Here is a 15000-nt window from a genome sequence, read left to right as displayed (position 1 = left end):
TTGGTAAATAGAAGTGTCTCTCTCTCTCTCTCTCTCTCTCTCTCTCTCTCTCTCTCTCTCTCTCTCTCTCTCTCTCTCTCTCTCTCTCTCTCTCTCTCTCTCTCTCTCTCTCTCTCTCTCTCTCTCTCTCTCTCTCTCTCAGTGTGAGCTGAATATCTCTCTCCCTCTCTCTCTCAGTGTGAGCTGAATATCTCTCTCCCTCTCTCTCTCAGTGTGAGCTGAATGTCTCTCCCTCTCAGTGTGAGCTGAATGTCTCTCCCTCTCTCTCAGTGTGAGCTGAATGTCTCTCCCTCTCAGTGTGAGCTGAATGTCTCTCTCTCAGTGTGAGCTGAATGTCTCTCTCTGTGTGAGCTGAATGTCTCTCTCTCTCGGTGTGAGCTGAATGTCTCTCCCCCTCTCTCTCAGTGTGAGCTGAATGTCTCTCTCTCTCAGTGAGCTGAATGTCTCTCCCCCTCTCTCTCAGTGTGAGCTGAATGTCTCTCTCTCTCAGTGAGCTGAATATCTCTCTCTCTCTCAGTGTGAGCTGAATGTCTCTCTCCCTCTCTCTCTCAGTGTGAGCTGAATGTCTCTCTCTCTCTCTCTCAGTGGGTGCGGAGCCCGGGTCTGAGGCAGGAGAAGAGGACCCTCCTGGGGGACATGGTGTGCTTCCTGCTCATCACGCCGCTGGCCACCATCTCGGGCTGGCTGTGTCTGCGGGGCGCCGTGGACCACCTGACCTTCTCCAGCCGCCTGGAGGCCGTGGGGCTGATCGCCCTCACCGTCGCCCTCTTCACCATCTACCTCTTCTGGACCCTGGTGAGTGACCCTCACCCAACCCTAACCCTGTACCCCTAACCCTCACCGCCACCGACACCCCTCACCTTAACCCCACACCCCTCACCGTAACCCCACACTGTCGCCCTCTTCACCATCTACCTCTTCTGGACCCTGGTGAGTGACCCTCACCCTAACCCTGTACCCCTAACCCCACACCCCTCACCTTAACCCCACACCGTCGCCCTCTTCACCATCTACCTCTTCTGGACCCTGGTGAGTGACCCTCACCCTGTACCCCTAACCCAGCCCTAACCCCACACCCCTCACCTTAACCCCACACCGTCGCCCTCTTCACCATCCACCTCTTCTGGACCCTGGTGAGTGACCCTAACCCTGTACCCCTAACCCAGCCCTAACCCCACACCCCTCACCTTAACCCCACACCGTCGCCCTCTTCACCATCTACCTCTTCTGGACCCTGGTGAGTGACCCTCACCCTAACCCTGTACCCCTCACCCCTCACCTTAACCCCACACCCCTCACCCCTCACCCCTCACCTTAACCCTGTACCCCTAACCCAGCCCTAACCCTGTACCCCTAACCCAGCCCTAACCCCTCACCTTAACCCCACACCCCTCACCTTAACCCCTCACCGTCGCCCTCTTCACCATCTACCTCTTCTGGACCCTGGTGAGTGACCCTAACCCTGTACCCCTAACCCTCACCTTAACCCCTCACCTTAACCCCACACCCCTCACCTTAACCCCTCACCTTAACCCCACACCCCTCACCGTAACCCCACACCCCTCACCGTAACCCCTCACCCCTCACCGTAACCCCTCACCCCTCACCTTAACCCCTCACTGTCACCCTCTTCATTATCTACCTCTTCTGGACCCTGGTGAGTGACCCTCACCCTAACCCTGTACCCCTAACCCTCACCTTAACCCCACACCCCTCACCCCTCACCTTAACCCTGTACCCCTAACCCAGCCCACACCCCTCACCTTAACCCCTCACCTTAACCCCACACCCCTCACCGTAACCCCACACCGTCGCCCTCTTCACCATCTACCTCTTCTGGACCCTGGTGAGTGACCCTCACCCTAACCCTGTACCCCTAACCCAACCCTAACCCCTAACCCCTCACCTTCACCCCTCACCCCTCACCTTCACCCCACACCTTAACCCCACACCCCTCACCGTAACCCCTCACCATCGCCCTCTTCACCATCTACCTCTTCTGGACCCTGGTGAGTGACCCTCACCCTAACCCTGTACCCCTAACCCAACCCTAACCCCTTACCTTCACCCCTCAGCTTCACCCCTCACCCCTCACCTTAACCCCACACCGTCGCCCTCTTCACCATCTACCTCTTCTGGACCCTGGTGAGTGACCCTAACCCTGTACCCCTAACCCAACCCTAACCCCACACCCCTCACCTTAACCCCACACCATCGCCCTCTTCACCATCTACCTCTTCTGGACCCTGGTGAGTGACCCTAACCCTGTACCCCTAACCCAACCCTAACCCCACACCCCTCACCTTAACCCCACACCGTCGCCCTCTTCACCATCTACCTCTTCTGGACCCTGGTGAGTGACCCTAACCCTGTACCCCTAACCCAACCCTAACCCCACACCCCTCACCTTAACCCCACACCGTCGCCCTCTTCACCATCTACCTCTTCTGGACCCTGGTGAGTGACCCTAACCCTAACCCTGTACCCCTAACCCAACCCTAACCCCTCACCTTAACCCCACACTCCCACCCCTCACCTTAACCCCACACTCCCACCCCTCACCTTAACCCCACACCCCTCAGCCTCACCCCTCACCCTCAGCCCACACCGTCGCCCTCTTCACCATCTACCTCTTCTGGACCCTGGTGAGTGACCCTAACCCTAACCCTGTACCCCTAACCCAACCCTAAGCCCTCACCGTAACCCCTCACCCCTCACCTTAACCCCTCACCCCTCACCTTAACCCCACACCGTCGCCCTCTTCACCATCTACCTCTTCTGGACCCTGGTGAGTGACCCTAACCCTAACCCTGTACCCCTAACCCAACCCTAACCCCTCACCTTAACCCCACACTCCCACCCCTCACCTTAACCCCACACTCCCACCCCTCACCTTAACCCCACACCCCTCAGCCTCACCCCTCACCCTCAGCCCACACCGTCGCCCTCTTCACCATCTACCTCTTCTGGACCCTGGTGAGTGACCCTAACCCTAACCCTGTACCCCTAACCCAACCCTAAGCCCTCACCGTAACCCCTCACCCCTCACCTTAACCCCTCACCCCTCACCTTAACCCCACACCATCGCCCTCTTCACCATCTACCTCTTCTGGACCCTGGTGAGTGACCCTAACCCTGTACCCCTAACCCAACCCTAACCCCTCACCTTAACCCCACACTCCCACCCCTCACCTTAACCCCACACTCCCATCCCTCACCTTAACCCCACACCCCTCACCCTCACCCCTCACCCCACACCGTCGCCCTCTTCACCATCTACCTCTTCCTGCCCTGCTCGTTATTTTGGGTTGTTATCGATTGGATTGTTGCCTTTGAATAATACATTGATCTGGATCGAGGTATCCATTACACCCTCCGTGGCTCTGCTGGACAACATACTACTGCACAGCATGGTTACAAAAATTAATGCTGGAAATTGTCATGAAAAATGTAGTGATTCCTCATGCACAGAATAATATTAACAGCACACTTATGACACATTGAGAATGAGAACAAATAACAGGATGTGAAATATGAGGGCTCCGGTTTGTTCCCACGGAAATGACCGATATCCCACGTCCCTGGTTTGCTGGCGTCAGAGACCGTGTTCGGCCTGGTGGTAATATTCCTGAGGCGTGGTCTCTGGGAGCTCGTGTTCCCCGCAGCGCTGGGCGGGACGCTCCGCTCGAGGTGCGCGCGGCCAAACAGGGTGAGCGGCGCTGTTCAGGTTCAGCTCAGGAGAAGGAGGCGGTCACACAGCGGCGTGTGCGTTCTGCAGGGAGAGCCACACGCATCCGCTTTCCAACAAACGCCTGTTTGGTGCCTTTACCCGTCCGTGTGCGCAGGAGAGAGCGACGTCAGAAACATTAATGACGGAGTTCGTGTAATCTCAGCGTGAGAAGTGTGTCAAACAGAGAGCGCCGAGTCTCAGCTGGGATCGGCCTTTAATGCTCACAGACCGCCCTCATGCAGTTTAAATATTGTATAAAATGTGTTATTTCAGTGTGCCTGCTGGCATTCATGTGTGCATGCATATACTTGTATGTGTGTCTGAGTGCGTGTGTGCGTGCACATGTCTTTGCATGTGTGTGTGTGTCTGAGTGTGTGTGTGTGTGTGTGAGTGTGCGCGCGTTTGTGGGCGTGGCCTAATTGTGAAGCCCCTCCCTCTCCCCTCCAGGTGTCCCTCAGGTACCACTGTCGCCTGTATAACGAGTGGAGGCTGACCAATCAGAGAGTGGTTCTCCTGCTGCCCAGGTCACACGGAGAACCGCCGCCCCAGCAGGCCCTCGTGGGCCCGCCGCCCCTGAAACGCCATTCCAAAGAGACCATCGTCTGACCTCCGCCCGGAAAACCAGGGACGGGGAACTTTACAGAACTCCTGCCTCACCACAGAGGAGCTTGGAGGTTTTTTTTTTTGGTTTTGTTTTTTTTGTGAGGGGAGGGTTGTCAGGTGGGATCAGGAACGTTTCATGGAAGATGCCTCCACTCGGACTCCTTTGGTCGGGAATGCTGGAAGTACGAGACGATGCCTGTATATTCGAGCTGTATATTCCTAGGAAGTGAGAGTATTCTCGTTTCTAATTCCAGACGCAACAGAAGCTATCCAGATAACTCTATTCCCCAGCTTTCTAGAGCCTAGAGGCCTCCATTCTCAGACCAAACTGCCAAACTCTGTCCTTCATTTTATTTTATTTTTGAAAGGAATTTTAGACATTGTTGCGTTTTTTTACTCCCAATTTCTTGACACAACTCAAGTTTTGCACTGTGTAAAAACAGGAAAATGCGTTTGGTTGATTAAGCCTAACGCTCAAAGTTAAAGGCAAAGCGGTTTAACGGGGACTGAAACTGAAGGTCTGCTGAATCAGCTCCACTCTGGACTGCACGGCACAGATGAGGAGCAGGACGATTGATTGGAAGTCACGAGAGTCGATTCAGACTGAAACCGTTTCAGCCGGACAGGACGGCAGGATCGTGAGCTCAGCGCAGATTTAATCACTCGTTTAATCTGCTATTGAAGGGAGGGCGGGACCCGCATGAGAATCTCAGCTAACGGGTAAATTACAGGGTTCGGACACCCGTGAAAATATGGGTCAGTATTGTGAAATGATTTCATGCTGTCACTTACAAATTTCGAGGAAAGGCTCGCAATGTTTTTGCTTTTTTACCGGTGTCTTTTGTGGAGGAGTATTACTGGGAAAAAAATAATAATAAAACATTTTGAGGCTACAGGTTAATTTACTTTAACAGTTCCGATATTCATTTTGCTAAATTAAGTCCCTCGGTTCAGATACATAAAGGTCTGAAAGGCAGGTTCAGCTCTGTAATCAGGTGGGTATTCAGTACCTCTGGGCTGTCATGGGGAGAAGGCAGACAGCCACGTCTGTTCAGAGGCAGACCGTAGAGCTAGCGGGACAGGCCTTCTACTTGTTTATGTGTTGAGCAGACCTGGGTCAAATGCGTCATTGTTCTGGCTTCAAATACCTTTCTACGTTTTACCGAGTTTTTGGTATTGGAACCTATGAAATTATCACATTCTCTCAAGAAGTACAAACCCCACTTTCTGGTCCTCTTGGTTTGCTCAACTGTACCAGGCAAGCTCAATCGAGCACAGAAAAGTATTTGAATCCCAAAATTATTACATAATTGACCTGGTCTGGTACCAAGTGATACTCATGTCTGCAAGTCTTAAGATGTTCTCAGTTTTAAGCCAATCCTGTGTGCTGTGGGTTTTTATATTTCAGACTCCCTGTGCGCCAGAGCGTTTGTGAAAATATCACCTTGTGTGTGTGTGTGAGCATGTGTGTGTGCCTGTGTGTGTGTGTGTGTGCGTGTGTGTGTGCGTGTGTGTGTGCGTGTGTGTGAGTGTGTGTGTGAGTGTGTGTGTGAGAGTGTGTGCGAGTGTGTGTGTGTGCGCGTGCGCGTGCGTGTGTGTGTGAGAGTGTGTGTGTGTGTGTGTGTGTGTGTGTGTGTGTGCGCGCGTGTGTGTGCGCGTGAGATCAAAGTGGTGTTGTTTCTCTCCATTGGGTTGGGTGTGGATGGGTCTCCACATTTGTAAGGTTTCAGTCACCATGTTTGTTTTCGTCTCCCTGCTCTTCGAGAAGTTTCGACTGCACTGTGAGCTCACTGTTGGGCGCCGGCGTGAATCAAAGTGAATTTATTATATTTGTGTTCTTTCTTCCCCCTCTGTGTTTACACATTTCAGCAGACGAACAGCTGCTGGCCTCTGGGTATTGGTTAAGACAAAGTGCTATTCATTGGGCCAAATGAAGCCTTTTTTATAATGTGCGCATTATAGCATGTGTGCTTACAGGAGACACTCAGTGTGTCGAATTATCCCACCAATTAACCCCACTCTGACAACCCCTCTCTCTTCAATTTTATTTGAATTACATAACCATTTTATTTGAAAAATGTTGTTAAAATGATGTGAAGCACTTATTTAAAACTGCCATATTTATATTGCCCAATGTCAGTTTTTCATTAAAACCACTGAACCCATTTTTGTGCGATTCTGACTATGTTCAGGACCAAATGATTCAAATGACAAAGTCCTGTGAGAAAGACACAGATTACTTATAAACTGCCAGTTTCAATTCAGCCAATGGAATTGTGGGAATGTTAATTCTCTCTTAACCTTTTAAGATGTTAAATCAAGTTTGCGATCAGAGCGTTCTTGTCTGAACATTGAAATGCCGATGTCACAACCACTACTGGTAACGGAAAGCAACGGGAGTTCTAGAACACAGACTTCGAAGTTTGAAAAAGAAACATTCCAAAATACCTACTCCGCAAAAGGTTAAAGCTGATAATGGAAGTTGAAGGAATTGAAGGTAGACGATCGCTGTGTGTCATTTGGACAAAACCAAGAAGACCCCAGGAAAAAAACTGCGATATCACGGTCATAGCTGGTGTAAGAAACACTAGTTCAGTCCCACAAGCAGTGTTGTCATAGAATACAGGTATTCTAGATCTCAAACAAACCCAGTAAATATGCCCCCCACGTTTGACCCGACTAATGGGCAAAAACATAATTAATGGATTTGTCCGTTGAGCCATCCCAAATGAAATGTCACACCGAACGAATACTGCGGTAGCTTGGCCCACGTCCCAGCACCAAAACGAAATAAAACAAGAAAACCTTAAAACCCCATTAAACAATAACTCAGTTGAAAACAAACAGGAATGCATTACAAAAAAGGTCACTCACCAGAGCCATCTGTTCCGACTCTCAGTTCCTTGGCGTTACTTCAAAAGTAGTCTTCTCTGATGGTTCTGATGTCAAAAGTTCTCTGAGAACACGTACACGTAGGCTACTTTACCTGTTCCTCTGTTCTCCTCCTGAACACACAGGTGTTTTCTTGGGTTTAAAAGTTAAAGACGTTGAGGTGTGATTTATCTTCTAAAAACAGCGGATCGAAATGACGTTGGCTAAGTTCCTTTAACGTAGTGCATCAGCGACTTACGAACCTCGGATACGTTAAATGCCAAATGAACTTGGAACTCGAAATCGAAATCGCAGTTACCCCTTGAATGTGCAATAACCGCAACGATTTCCCTCCAAATAATTTCAACATTTCTTGCACTTTTAATTACTAAAAATGATCAATTTCTGAATTTGAGGACTAAAATTGAATATGAAAACGCTATCCGAACTACACGAGTAGTAGGCCGAAGCTAGACAAGTGTGCGGTTTCCAACAGCCACGGTGCACTTCAGGATTTTGTGCGCAGACCCCCGGAGGCTGCCTAGACCGTCCAGTCGGCCTACAAACTCTAGGTGGAGAAGTATGGTCGTATCGACCTCGAAACGAGATTTTATAAATTCTACTTAAGTCATGTTTTCCTACGTGAGCCACCGTTTTAAGTTATACTTTTATCGTAAGACAATGAGGACCCTGGCTTTGTTCAGATCAAAACGGTCAGTAGAATCGAAGAGATGACCCGTTTAAAAGTTTATGCGATGCTGTGCTGTGTTCGTATCCAAACAATGGCTAGCAAAATGAAATTGCATGACTATTTCGGCCCTGCAACTTCGACATAGTACAGGGCGTCTATATTATGAACGGAAACGGAAACGCGTTTGAGACGTTAGCAAGGATCGTGAACGAATTTGAGGTTAGTTTGCTCCCGTTTGGTGGGTGTGGCCCGAATCAATAACGATGTAGGCCCAAGCTTTAAAGACAGGAGAACGACTTCTCAGACGCCGTCGGAGCTAACCGTCCCTAAGTCACTCAGTCTTAGTTTTCAACGGGATGTTCAACGCGGCACCGTTTCAATTTAAATTACGTTTTGCTACGTTTTGCTAAGGGTTGAACTTAGCCCCGGTGCGGTTCCGGAGTTAAATAAACAATAATATCCCAGCATGCACAGGGCTGTGTATAAAACGCTAGGCGGGCCAAATTGCGTATAATTATGGCCAGCTTGGCTCAGTGACTGAAAGACAGGTGATTTGTGGCTCATGATTGGCACACGCGTCAGCGATTAAGACTCCTAAACTTGTTGATGTTGGCATGGAAAGAGATCATCAGATCGGGGCATCTGTGGTCATAAGTGCGTAGTCTTGGACTGCGATGTCCGTACATTAGACGGAGGCGCGAGGCAAGACGGGCAAGTAACTCTTGAATAATTGACTTGAAAGTGTTACGTGGTGCACAAGCAGGCAGTTTAATTGGGAATGTTTTGTCGGGAGCTCCAGACCAATCCACCACAGTCAGGTTCCAGGGCACAAAAACATTCATTACACCCAGTAATGCACGTTCAGGAGTACGGTGATGCAAAGAACAGCGGCAACGAACTACCGAACAGTGGAAGGATGGTTTATCGGTGCGTTGTTGCAACAAGCGCTAGCAATTACTGTACCCTACTCTTTGTCAAAGCGATCTTCTCCTTATTAAATAAAAAAGTGTGGAGTTACATTTCCTGCCTACACACAGATGTTCTCCAGATCCAGGGCTGCAGATCACTCTGTACTGGCAGAAATAACTGCTGTAATTACAGTTCATAGCTATCCAACAAGGTACGGTTAACACCACACGAACAGTTACGCCTACTGGCTACTCTCAAGTAATATTTGTGGAAATAAAATCTAATCTAAAGATACTCTGTGATATTTTGTTTGATTTACTGAATTTCATCAGTTAGCTGTCAACAAGGTGCAACTGAGAAAAGAAACAATCTTCTTGAAGAAAAATTGCAGGACGTAAACAATTCCTAAGCTGGTTTCAAATTTAGAGTAGGTTTTCGATCAGTCCGTTGTGTGACGATATTATTCAGTAGATTTCTGTCAGGCTAAAATCTACACAATGAACCAAATGCAGTGCGGGATATTAACTACACTGACCGGTTTCTTAATGTCATATCCGATTACTTTAAACGTGACTAATATGATATTAAGCGCGCAGGGTTTCAACTGGCAGTTAAGAGTGCACGCCAGAAAACCTATCTGGACATTTTGTGGTTTTGAGATTATTATTTTAAAATAGGGTGTGCTTCTGTTACAGAAGTATTGCTGCAGGGTCCTGATCATGAATTCATAAGAAGAATAAAATGTTAATCAAACAGAATACTACAGGACAGGAGTACCAGGTAAATTAATAAGTTCAGAAATTTGCTGGTTCAAATTTGATCATGCAATGCACAACAAAATGCATGCATGAACAGGCATATATACACACATTTAAATTCAATGTGTGTACATCTTGATTTCAAACCAGCTAAAAGGCCCCAAGCAAACTTGATGTCTTATAACATGTAGCTACCCAACACACACACACACAGACACACACACATATATATATGTACGGGTGGACACACATACACATGGACACAGACAGACAGACAGACCTCACCAGAAAGTGAAAGAACCCTGAAAAAACTGGCCACTTCCTGCGCTCGATCAGGATCTCTCATTTCAGGGCACCCCGTCTCGACAATTAAATACCGTCACTAAAGGTCACCCACCGGACAAAAGAATGCCATTTTACACTAGTCCACAATCGTCTGGGTAGAAAAAGCAAATCAATACATTTCTCCTGTAATGTTACGATTTGCATAAAACAAGTTTGCGACAGAGACGTCAGTTTTATGCAAATCCAATTTACAGCAACATTATGTGGGCAGAAATGGAAAAATTCTAAAAAAAAAAAATTCATATCAAAATATTTGCTCAGAAAGATTTTTTTATTTTTTAAAAATTCCACAGGTAGGGGTTCACAGAGGACACCCCGCGTGCGTTCCTTCACTCATCTCCTCTTGTGGAGGAAAGGGATTATGAGTACTGGGACGCACAGCGGGAGTTTAACACAGGAGCTCTCTGCTGCCCTCTGGTGGAACGAACCCACATGGCAACGTGACAGACGTTTACACCAAAAACGTGCTTCAAAGAGATCGGACATGGAGCCGCAAGTTATTCAAATTTGAAACTTTATTGTTCATTTTACATAAAAGTATCATCTAAAATTCCAACACCGTCATCTAAACTAATCTTCAGAAGAAAAATAACCTGCTATAAAATGCCTACTATAAAGAAGTTTTTATTCAAAATGCTATTTTAAAAATAAAATAAAATCAGGATACCGATGTAGTATATGGAAAAGCACCAAAGCATCAGGAAGAGGCGTGGCCAACACCACAGGGGGCGTGGCCTAAGCCTCCCTGCTACTAAAACATGACCCTCCCATTCACACGAGAATCATAAAATAAAAAGACAGTAATGTTTGATTTCACAAAATGTTTACCAAAAGTGGTTTACAAAAAAAATCACCTGCATTTTAAACTGTTAAAAAAAAAAACTAAAGAAAAAACAAAATTGATTCACACCAGTTGCTTAAAATACAAACAGAAATTTAAAATACAAAAATAGTTCTGAGTAGTTCTGAGTTGGCAGCCAAAAACTGGTAGATTGGGGTACGGGGGGTGTAGTTGGGGGGTGGGGGGTGGAGGGTCCCCTCAATCACATAATGGAACAGCCTCGTTTAGTTGAGCGGTCTCCCTGGAAAAGATAGTTGGGGGGGGGACGACATCCCGTCAATCAACTACAGTCATAACCGGGAGGATCATGTGACAGGCAGGCAAACGCATCGTCGTCACCGCGACTCAATCTGCAGCCCCGGACGTGACGGGACAGGACCAGGGCCGGGGCGTGAAAAGCATGCTGGGAAATGAGCCCAATTCAGCTGCTCAGCCCAGGCACAGTGCAGACCAGGGTCAGATGTGTAATCGGTTTAGATTTAAATACTTTTCTACAGTCTACTGAGCTTGTCTGGTGTATTGGAACTAGTCTGGAGGAGTTTGGCAGTGTGAAAAGGCAGCAGCACAACCACCACCAGAGACAGCCGGCGCCATGTTTACCTGCTGGAAGGCCTCTTCCTCAATGACCTCCACTCCCTCATCCTCCTCTTCATCTCCCATCTCCTCCTCCTCTGTTATGGTCTTGAACACAGTGCTCCTCTGAGCCACTTCCTGCAGGGAGACATTACACATCAACTAGAGCGCCCCCTGGTGGAGAGTGGGGGTGGGTGTAGGTGTAGTTAGGGCTCCCCCTGGTGGAGAGTGGGGTGTAGTTAGGGCTCCCCTGGTGGAGAGTGGGGGTGGGTGTAGTTAGGGCTCCCCCTGGTGGTTGGGGGTGGGTGTAGTTAGGGCTCCCCCTGGTGGTTGGGGGTGTAGGTGTAGTTAGGGCTCCCCTGGTGGAGAGTGGGTGGGTGTAGGTGTAGTTGGGGCTCCCCCCGGTGGAGAGTGGGGTGTAGGTGTAGTTAGGGCTCCCCTGGTGGTGGGAGGCCCACAGTGCATACCTCTCCCTGGGGGTTGAGCAGCAGCACCTGGACGTCCTCTCCCGATCCCCAGGAGCTCTGGCCCTTCCAGATCAGGTCAGTGGGGGGGCTGGAGCTCACGCCCGCGTTGGAGGCCCAGACCTGCGGGCAACACACTGCGTAAGAGCGGGATGCGTGTGTGTGTGCGTGTGTGTAAGAGTGTGTGTGTGTGTGTGTGTGAGAGGTGTGTTTATATAGAGTGTCTGTCGGTGAATGTGTGTGTACATGTTACTGCTTTGAAGTCAAACCAAACCTGAAACAATGCACAAGGGTGACTGTCCCGCACACACACACACTCATATACACACACACACACACACACACACACACTCATATACACACACACACACACACACACACACAGGCACACACAGGCACACACACACACGCACACACACACACTCATACTCGTATAGACACACACACTCATATACATACGCACTCGCACTCGCACACGCACTCGCACACGCACTCGCACTCGCACTCGCACACGCACACGCACACGCACACATACCGTGACTTTCTGCCCCGCCCTCAGCAGGTATTTCGGGGTGAACTTGTAGGTGGCGGAGACGTCCCCGATGGTCCGGGTCATCTCAAAGCCTCCCATTGGCTGATCCTGTGCAGGAGAGACAACCAGCCAATCACAACACGCACAATCAGAACTCAATTACAGAGGATGACCAACGTGCAGCAGTGGGAGACCTGGGGCTCGTTACAGTCTCTCACTTTACCCATCCTCCCCTTGTTCTGCACCTGGCCAAAATCGATGGAGTCTTTAAGGACATTCTAGTGTGCAACGGACTTGTTCGCAAGGAAATGTACACGCACATCCTTTTTTCGGAATTGACTTGAGAATGTGCGGCACACAAACGATGGACCTGCAGGTGCACCTCCCCCCGTCTGCCAGGAGGAGCTAGCGGGGGGAAAGAGCCAGGGCCTCGTTAACGCTCTCCATTCAGCGCCTCCTCTCCCTGCGCTCCCTGACGGGCGGAGTCAGAAAGGGAGGTGAACAAGAGAGACTGGATACAGCCCCAGGGCCCGCTCCTACTGCTGAGACTCCCTGAATCGGGCAGGAGTGATGAAAGCCTGTCTGCACAGCGCAGTGCGTTCAGAGACAGCGCGTTCAGAGACAGAGACAGCGCGTTCAGAGACAGCGCGTTCAGAGACAGCGCGTTCAGAGACAGCGCGTTCAGAGACAGCGCAGGGCGTTCAGAGACAGCGCGTTCAGAGACAGCGCAGGGCGTTCAGAGACAGCGCGTTCAGAGACAGCGCAGGGCGTTCAGAGACAGCGCGTTCAGAGACAGCGCGTTCAGAGACAGCGCTCTCGTTTCACACCATCGCCACGCTGCAGCCACAGCGGGAAATGCAGAAGTGGGTCTCGTGCGCTGCGACAGCGCTTTCCTGAAGATGGCTTCCGTCTGCAGTCCGCTGCAGCTAGAACACCAACAGCTGAGCACCAGCAGAGTGTTGAGGTGCAGGTGTGTGTTGAGGTGCAGGTGTGTGTTCAGGTGCAGGTGTGTGTTCAGGCGCAGGTGTGCGTTCAGGCGCAGGTGTGCGTTCAGGTGCAGGTGTGCGTTCAGGTGCAGGTGTGCGTTCAGGTGCAGGTGTGTGTTCAGGTGCAGGTGTGTGTTCAGCACAGAGGACCGTATGAAGGCAACGCTACAGGACAGCAGGGCAGCTGAACGTCTGCTCGCCATGGGCTGTGCCCCAGATTTACACTGAAGAAAGAAGAACAGAGGAACACAGACTGGGACTCTGTCCTCCATATGATCCGACGAGGAGGCGGGAGTCTAACAGACACTTAACCAATCACAAATAAAGTGGACCCAGATGGTATACGGCTGGGATCAGAAACTCAGTCCTGGAGGGCTGAGAACTGCTGGTTTTCCAGCCTCCCTTTACCTGGGAGCCAGGTGTGAAGACTATGAGTAGTGCCCGGGGTTCATGGGATGCCCGATAGTAGAGATGTGGTGTAGTTTTACCAAGGCGTTTGTGTGTTCCCTGGTTTGAGGTTTTTGGTGTGCTCACCTGGTCAGACGTGTTGTGCAGGCAGTGTGTGTGTGTGTGTGTGTGTGTGTGTGTGTGTGTGTGTGTGTGTGTGTGTGAGAGTGTGTATAGTGTGTGTATAGTGTGTGTGCTCACCTGGTCAGACGTGTTGTGCAGGCAGATGAACTTGCCGTCCACGTCCAGCTGGTGGATGCTGACGTTGCCGGTGGCGGAGGCGCAGTGGGCGATGCTGACGCTGCTGCTGGCCTCAGACTCCTCCACGTCCACACGCTTACGCTTCCCCCGCGCCACACGCACACTGCGGCTGGACGAGGCCCGGGACACCGTCACCCGCGAGGAGGGGCTGGGGGAGAGCTGCAGCCTGGGGGGGGAGGGAGAGTGTGTGAGTGTGTGAGTGTGTGTGTGTGTGTGTGTGTGTGTGTGTGTGTGTGTGTGTGTGTGTGTGTGTGTATAGTGAGAGAGCGTCTCACCTCTCCTCCTCTCCCTCCAGCAGCTTCCTGTAGGCGTTGATCTCCATGTCGAGGGCCAGCTTCACATCCAGGAGCTGTTCGTATTCGTCCAGCTGCAGCTGCATCTTGGCGCGGATCTCTGCGATCTCGCGCTCCTTCTCCGCCAGCGAGCGCCGGCTGCAGTCCCGCTCCTGGGCCAGCGCCGCCTCCAGCTCCGAGATCCGGTCCTGCCAGCCGCGGGTCTGAGGAGCACACGGGACGCCTGAGTCACAGCGCACCGCGGACCGCCAAGTCTACGCCCAACAGGGCCCGGCCTACACCTAACAAGGGCCCGGTCTACGCCTAACAAGGGCCCGGTCTACGCCCAACAGGGCCCGGTCTACGCCCAACAGGGCCCGGTCTACGCCCAACAGGGCCGGTCCTACGCCCAACAGGGCCGGTCCTACGCCCAACAGGGCCAAGTCTACGCCCAACAGGGCCCGGTCTACGCCCAACAGGGCCCGGTCTACGCCCAACAGGGCCAAGTCTACGCCCAACAGGGCCAAGTCTACGCCCAACAGGGCCAAGTCTACGCCCAATAAGGGCCCGGCCTGCGCCCAACAAGGGCCCGGTCTACGCCCAACAGGGCCCGGTCTACGCCCAACAGGGCCCGGCCTGCGCCTAACAAGGGCCCGGCCTACGCCCAACAGGGCCCGGTCCACGCCTAACGAGGGCCCGGTCTACGCCCAACAGGGC

General features: G+C 51.0%; 2 protein-coding genes across 2 annotated transcripts in view; one reads left to right on the top strand and one right to left on the bottom strand.

Moving 5' to 3' along the window:
- LOC133142228 (E3 ubiquitin-protein ligase MARCHF3-like) overlaps nt 1-5777 on the top strand; it is a 43096-nt gene extending 37319 nt beyond the window's left edge. The window contains exons 4-5 of the mRNA XM_061263316.1: nt 586-795; nt 4178-5777. Coding sequence (XP_061119300.1) covers nt 586-795; nt 4178-4336 — 369 coding nt within the window. The 3' untranslated portion in view covers nt 4337-5777. The remainder of the gene's footprint in view (nt 1-585; nt 796-4177) is intronic.
- A 4627-nt stretch (nt 5778-10404) lies between these two features.
- lmnb1 (lamin B1) overlaps nt 10405-15000 on the bottom strand; it is a 24873-nt gene continuing 20277 nt past the window's right edge. The window contains exons 6-11 of the mRNA XM_061262642.1: nt 14287-14507; nt 13952-14177; nt 12321-12425; nt 11789-11908; nt 11349-11459; nt 10405-10989 (exon numbers count right to left, since the gene is read on the bottom strand). Of these exons, the coding sequence (XP_061118626.1) occupies nt 10951-10989; nt 11349-11459; nt 11789-11908; nt 12321-12425; nt 13952-14177; nt 14287-14507 (822 nt within the window). The 3' untranslated portion in view covers nt 10405-10950. The remainder of the gene's footprint in view (nt 10990-11348; nt 11460-11788; nt 11909-12320; nt 12426-13951; nt 14178-14286; nt 14508-15000) is intronic.

This window comes from Conger conger, chromosome 12, assembly GCF_963514075.1.
Source record: "Conger conger chromosome 12, fConCon1.1, whole genome shotgun sequence".
Lineage (NCBI taxonomy): Eukaryota > Metazoa > Chordata > Actinopteri > Anguilliformes > Congridae > Conger > Conger conger.
The sequence above is the reverse complement of the archived record's forward strand: the minus strand, read 5'-3'. Positions and strand labels throughout refer to the sequence as shown.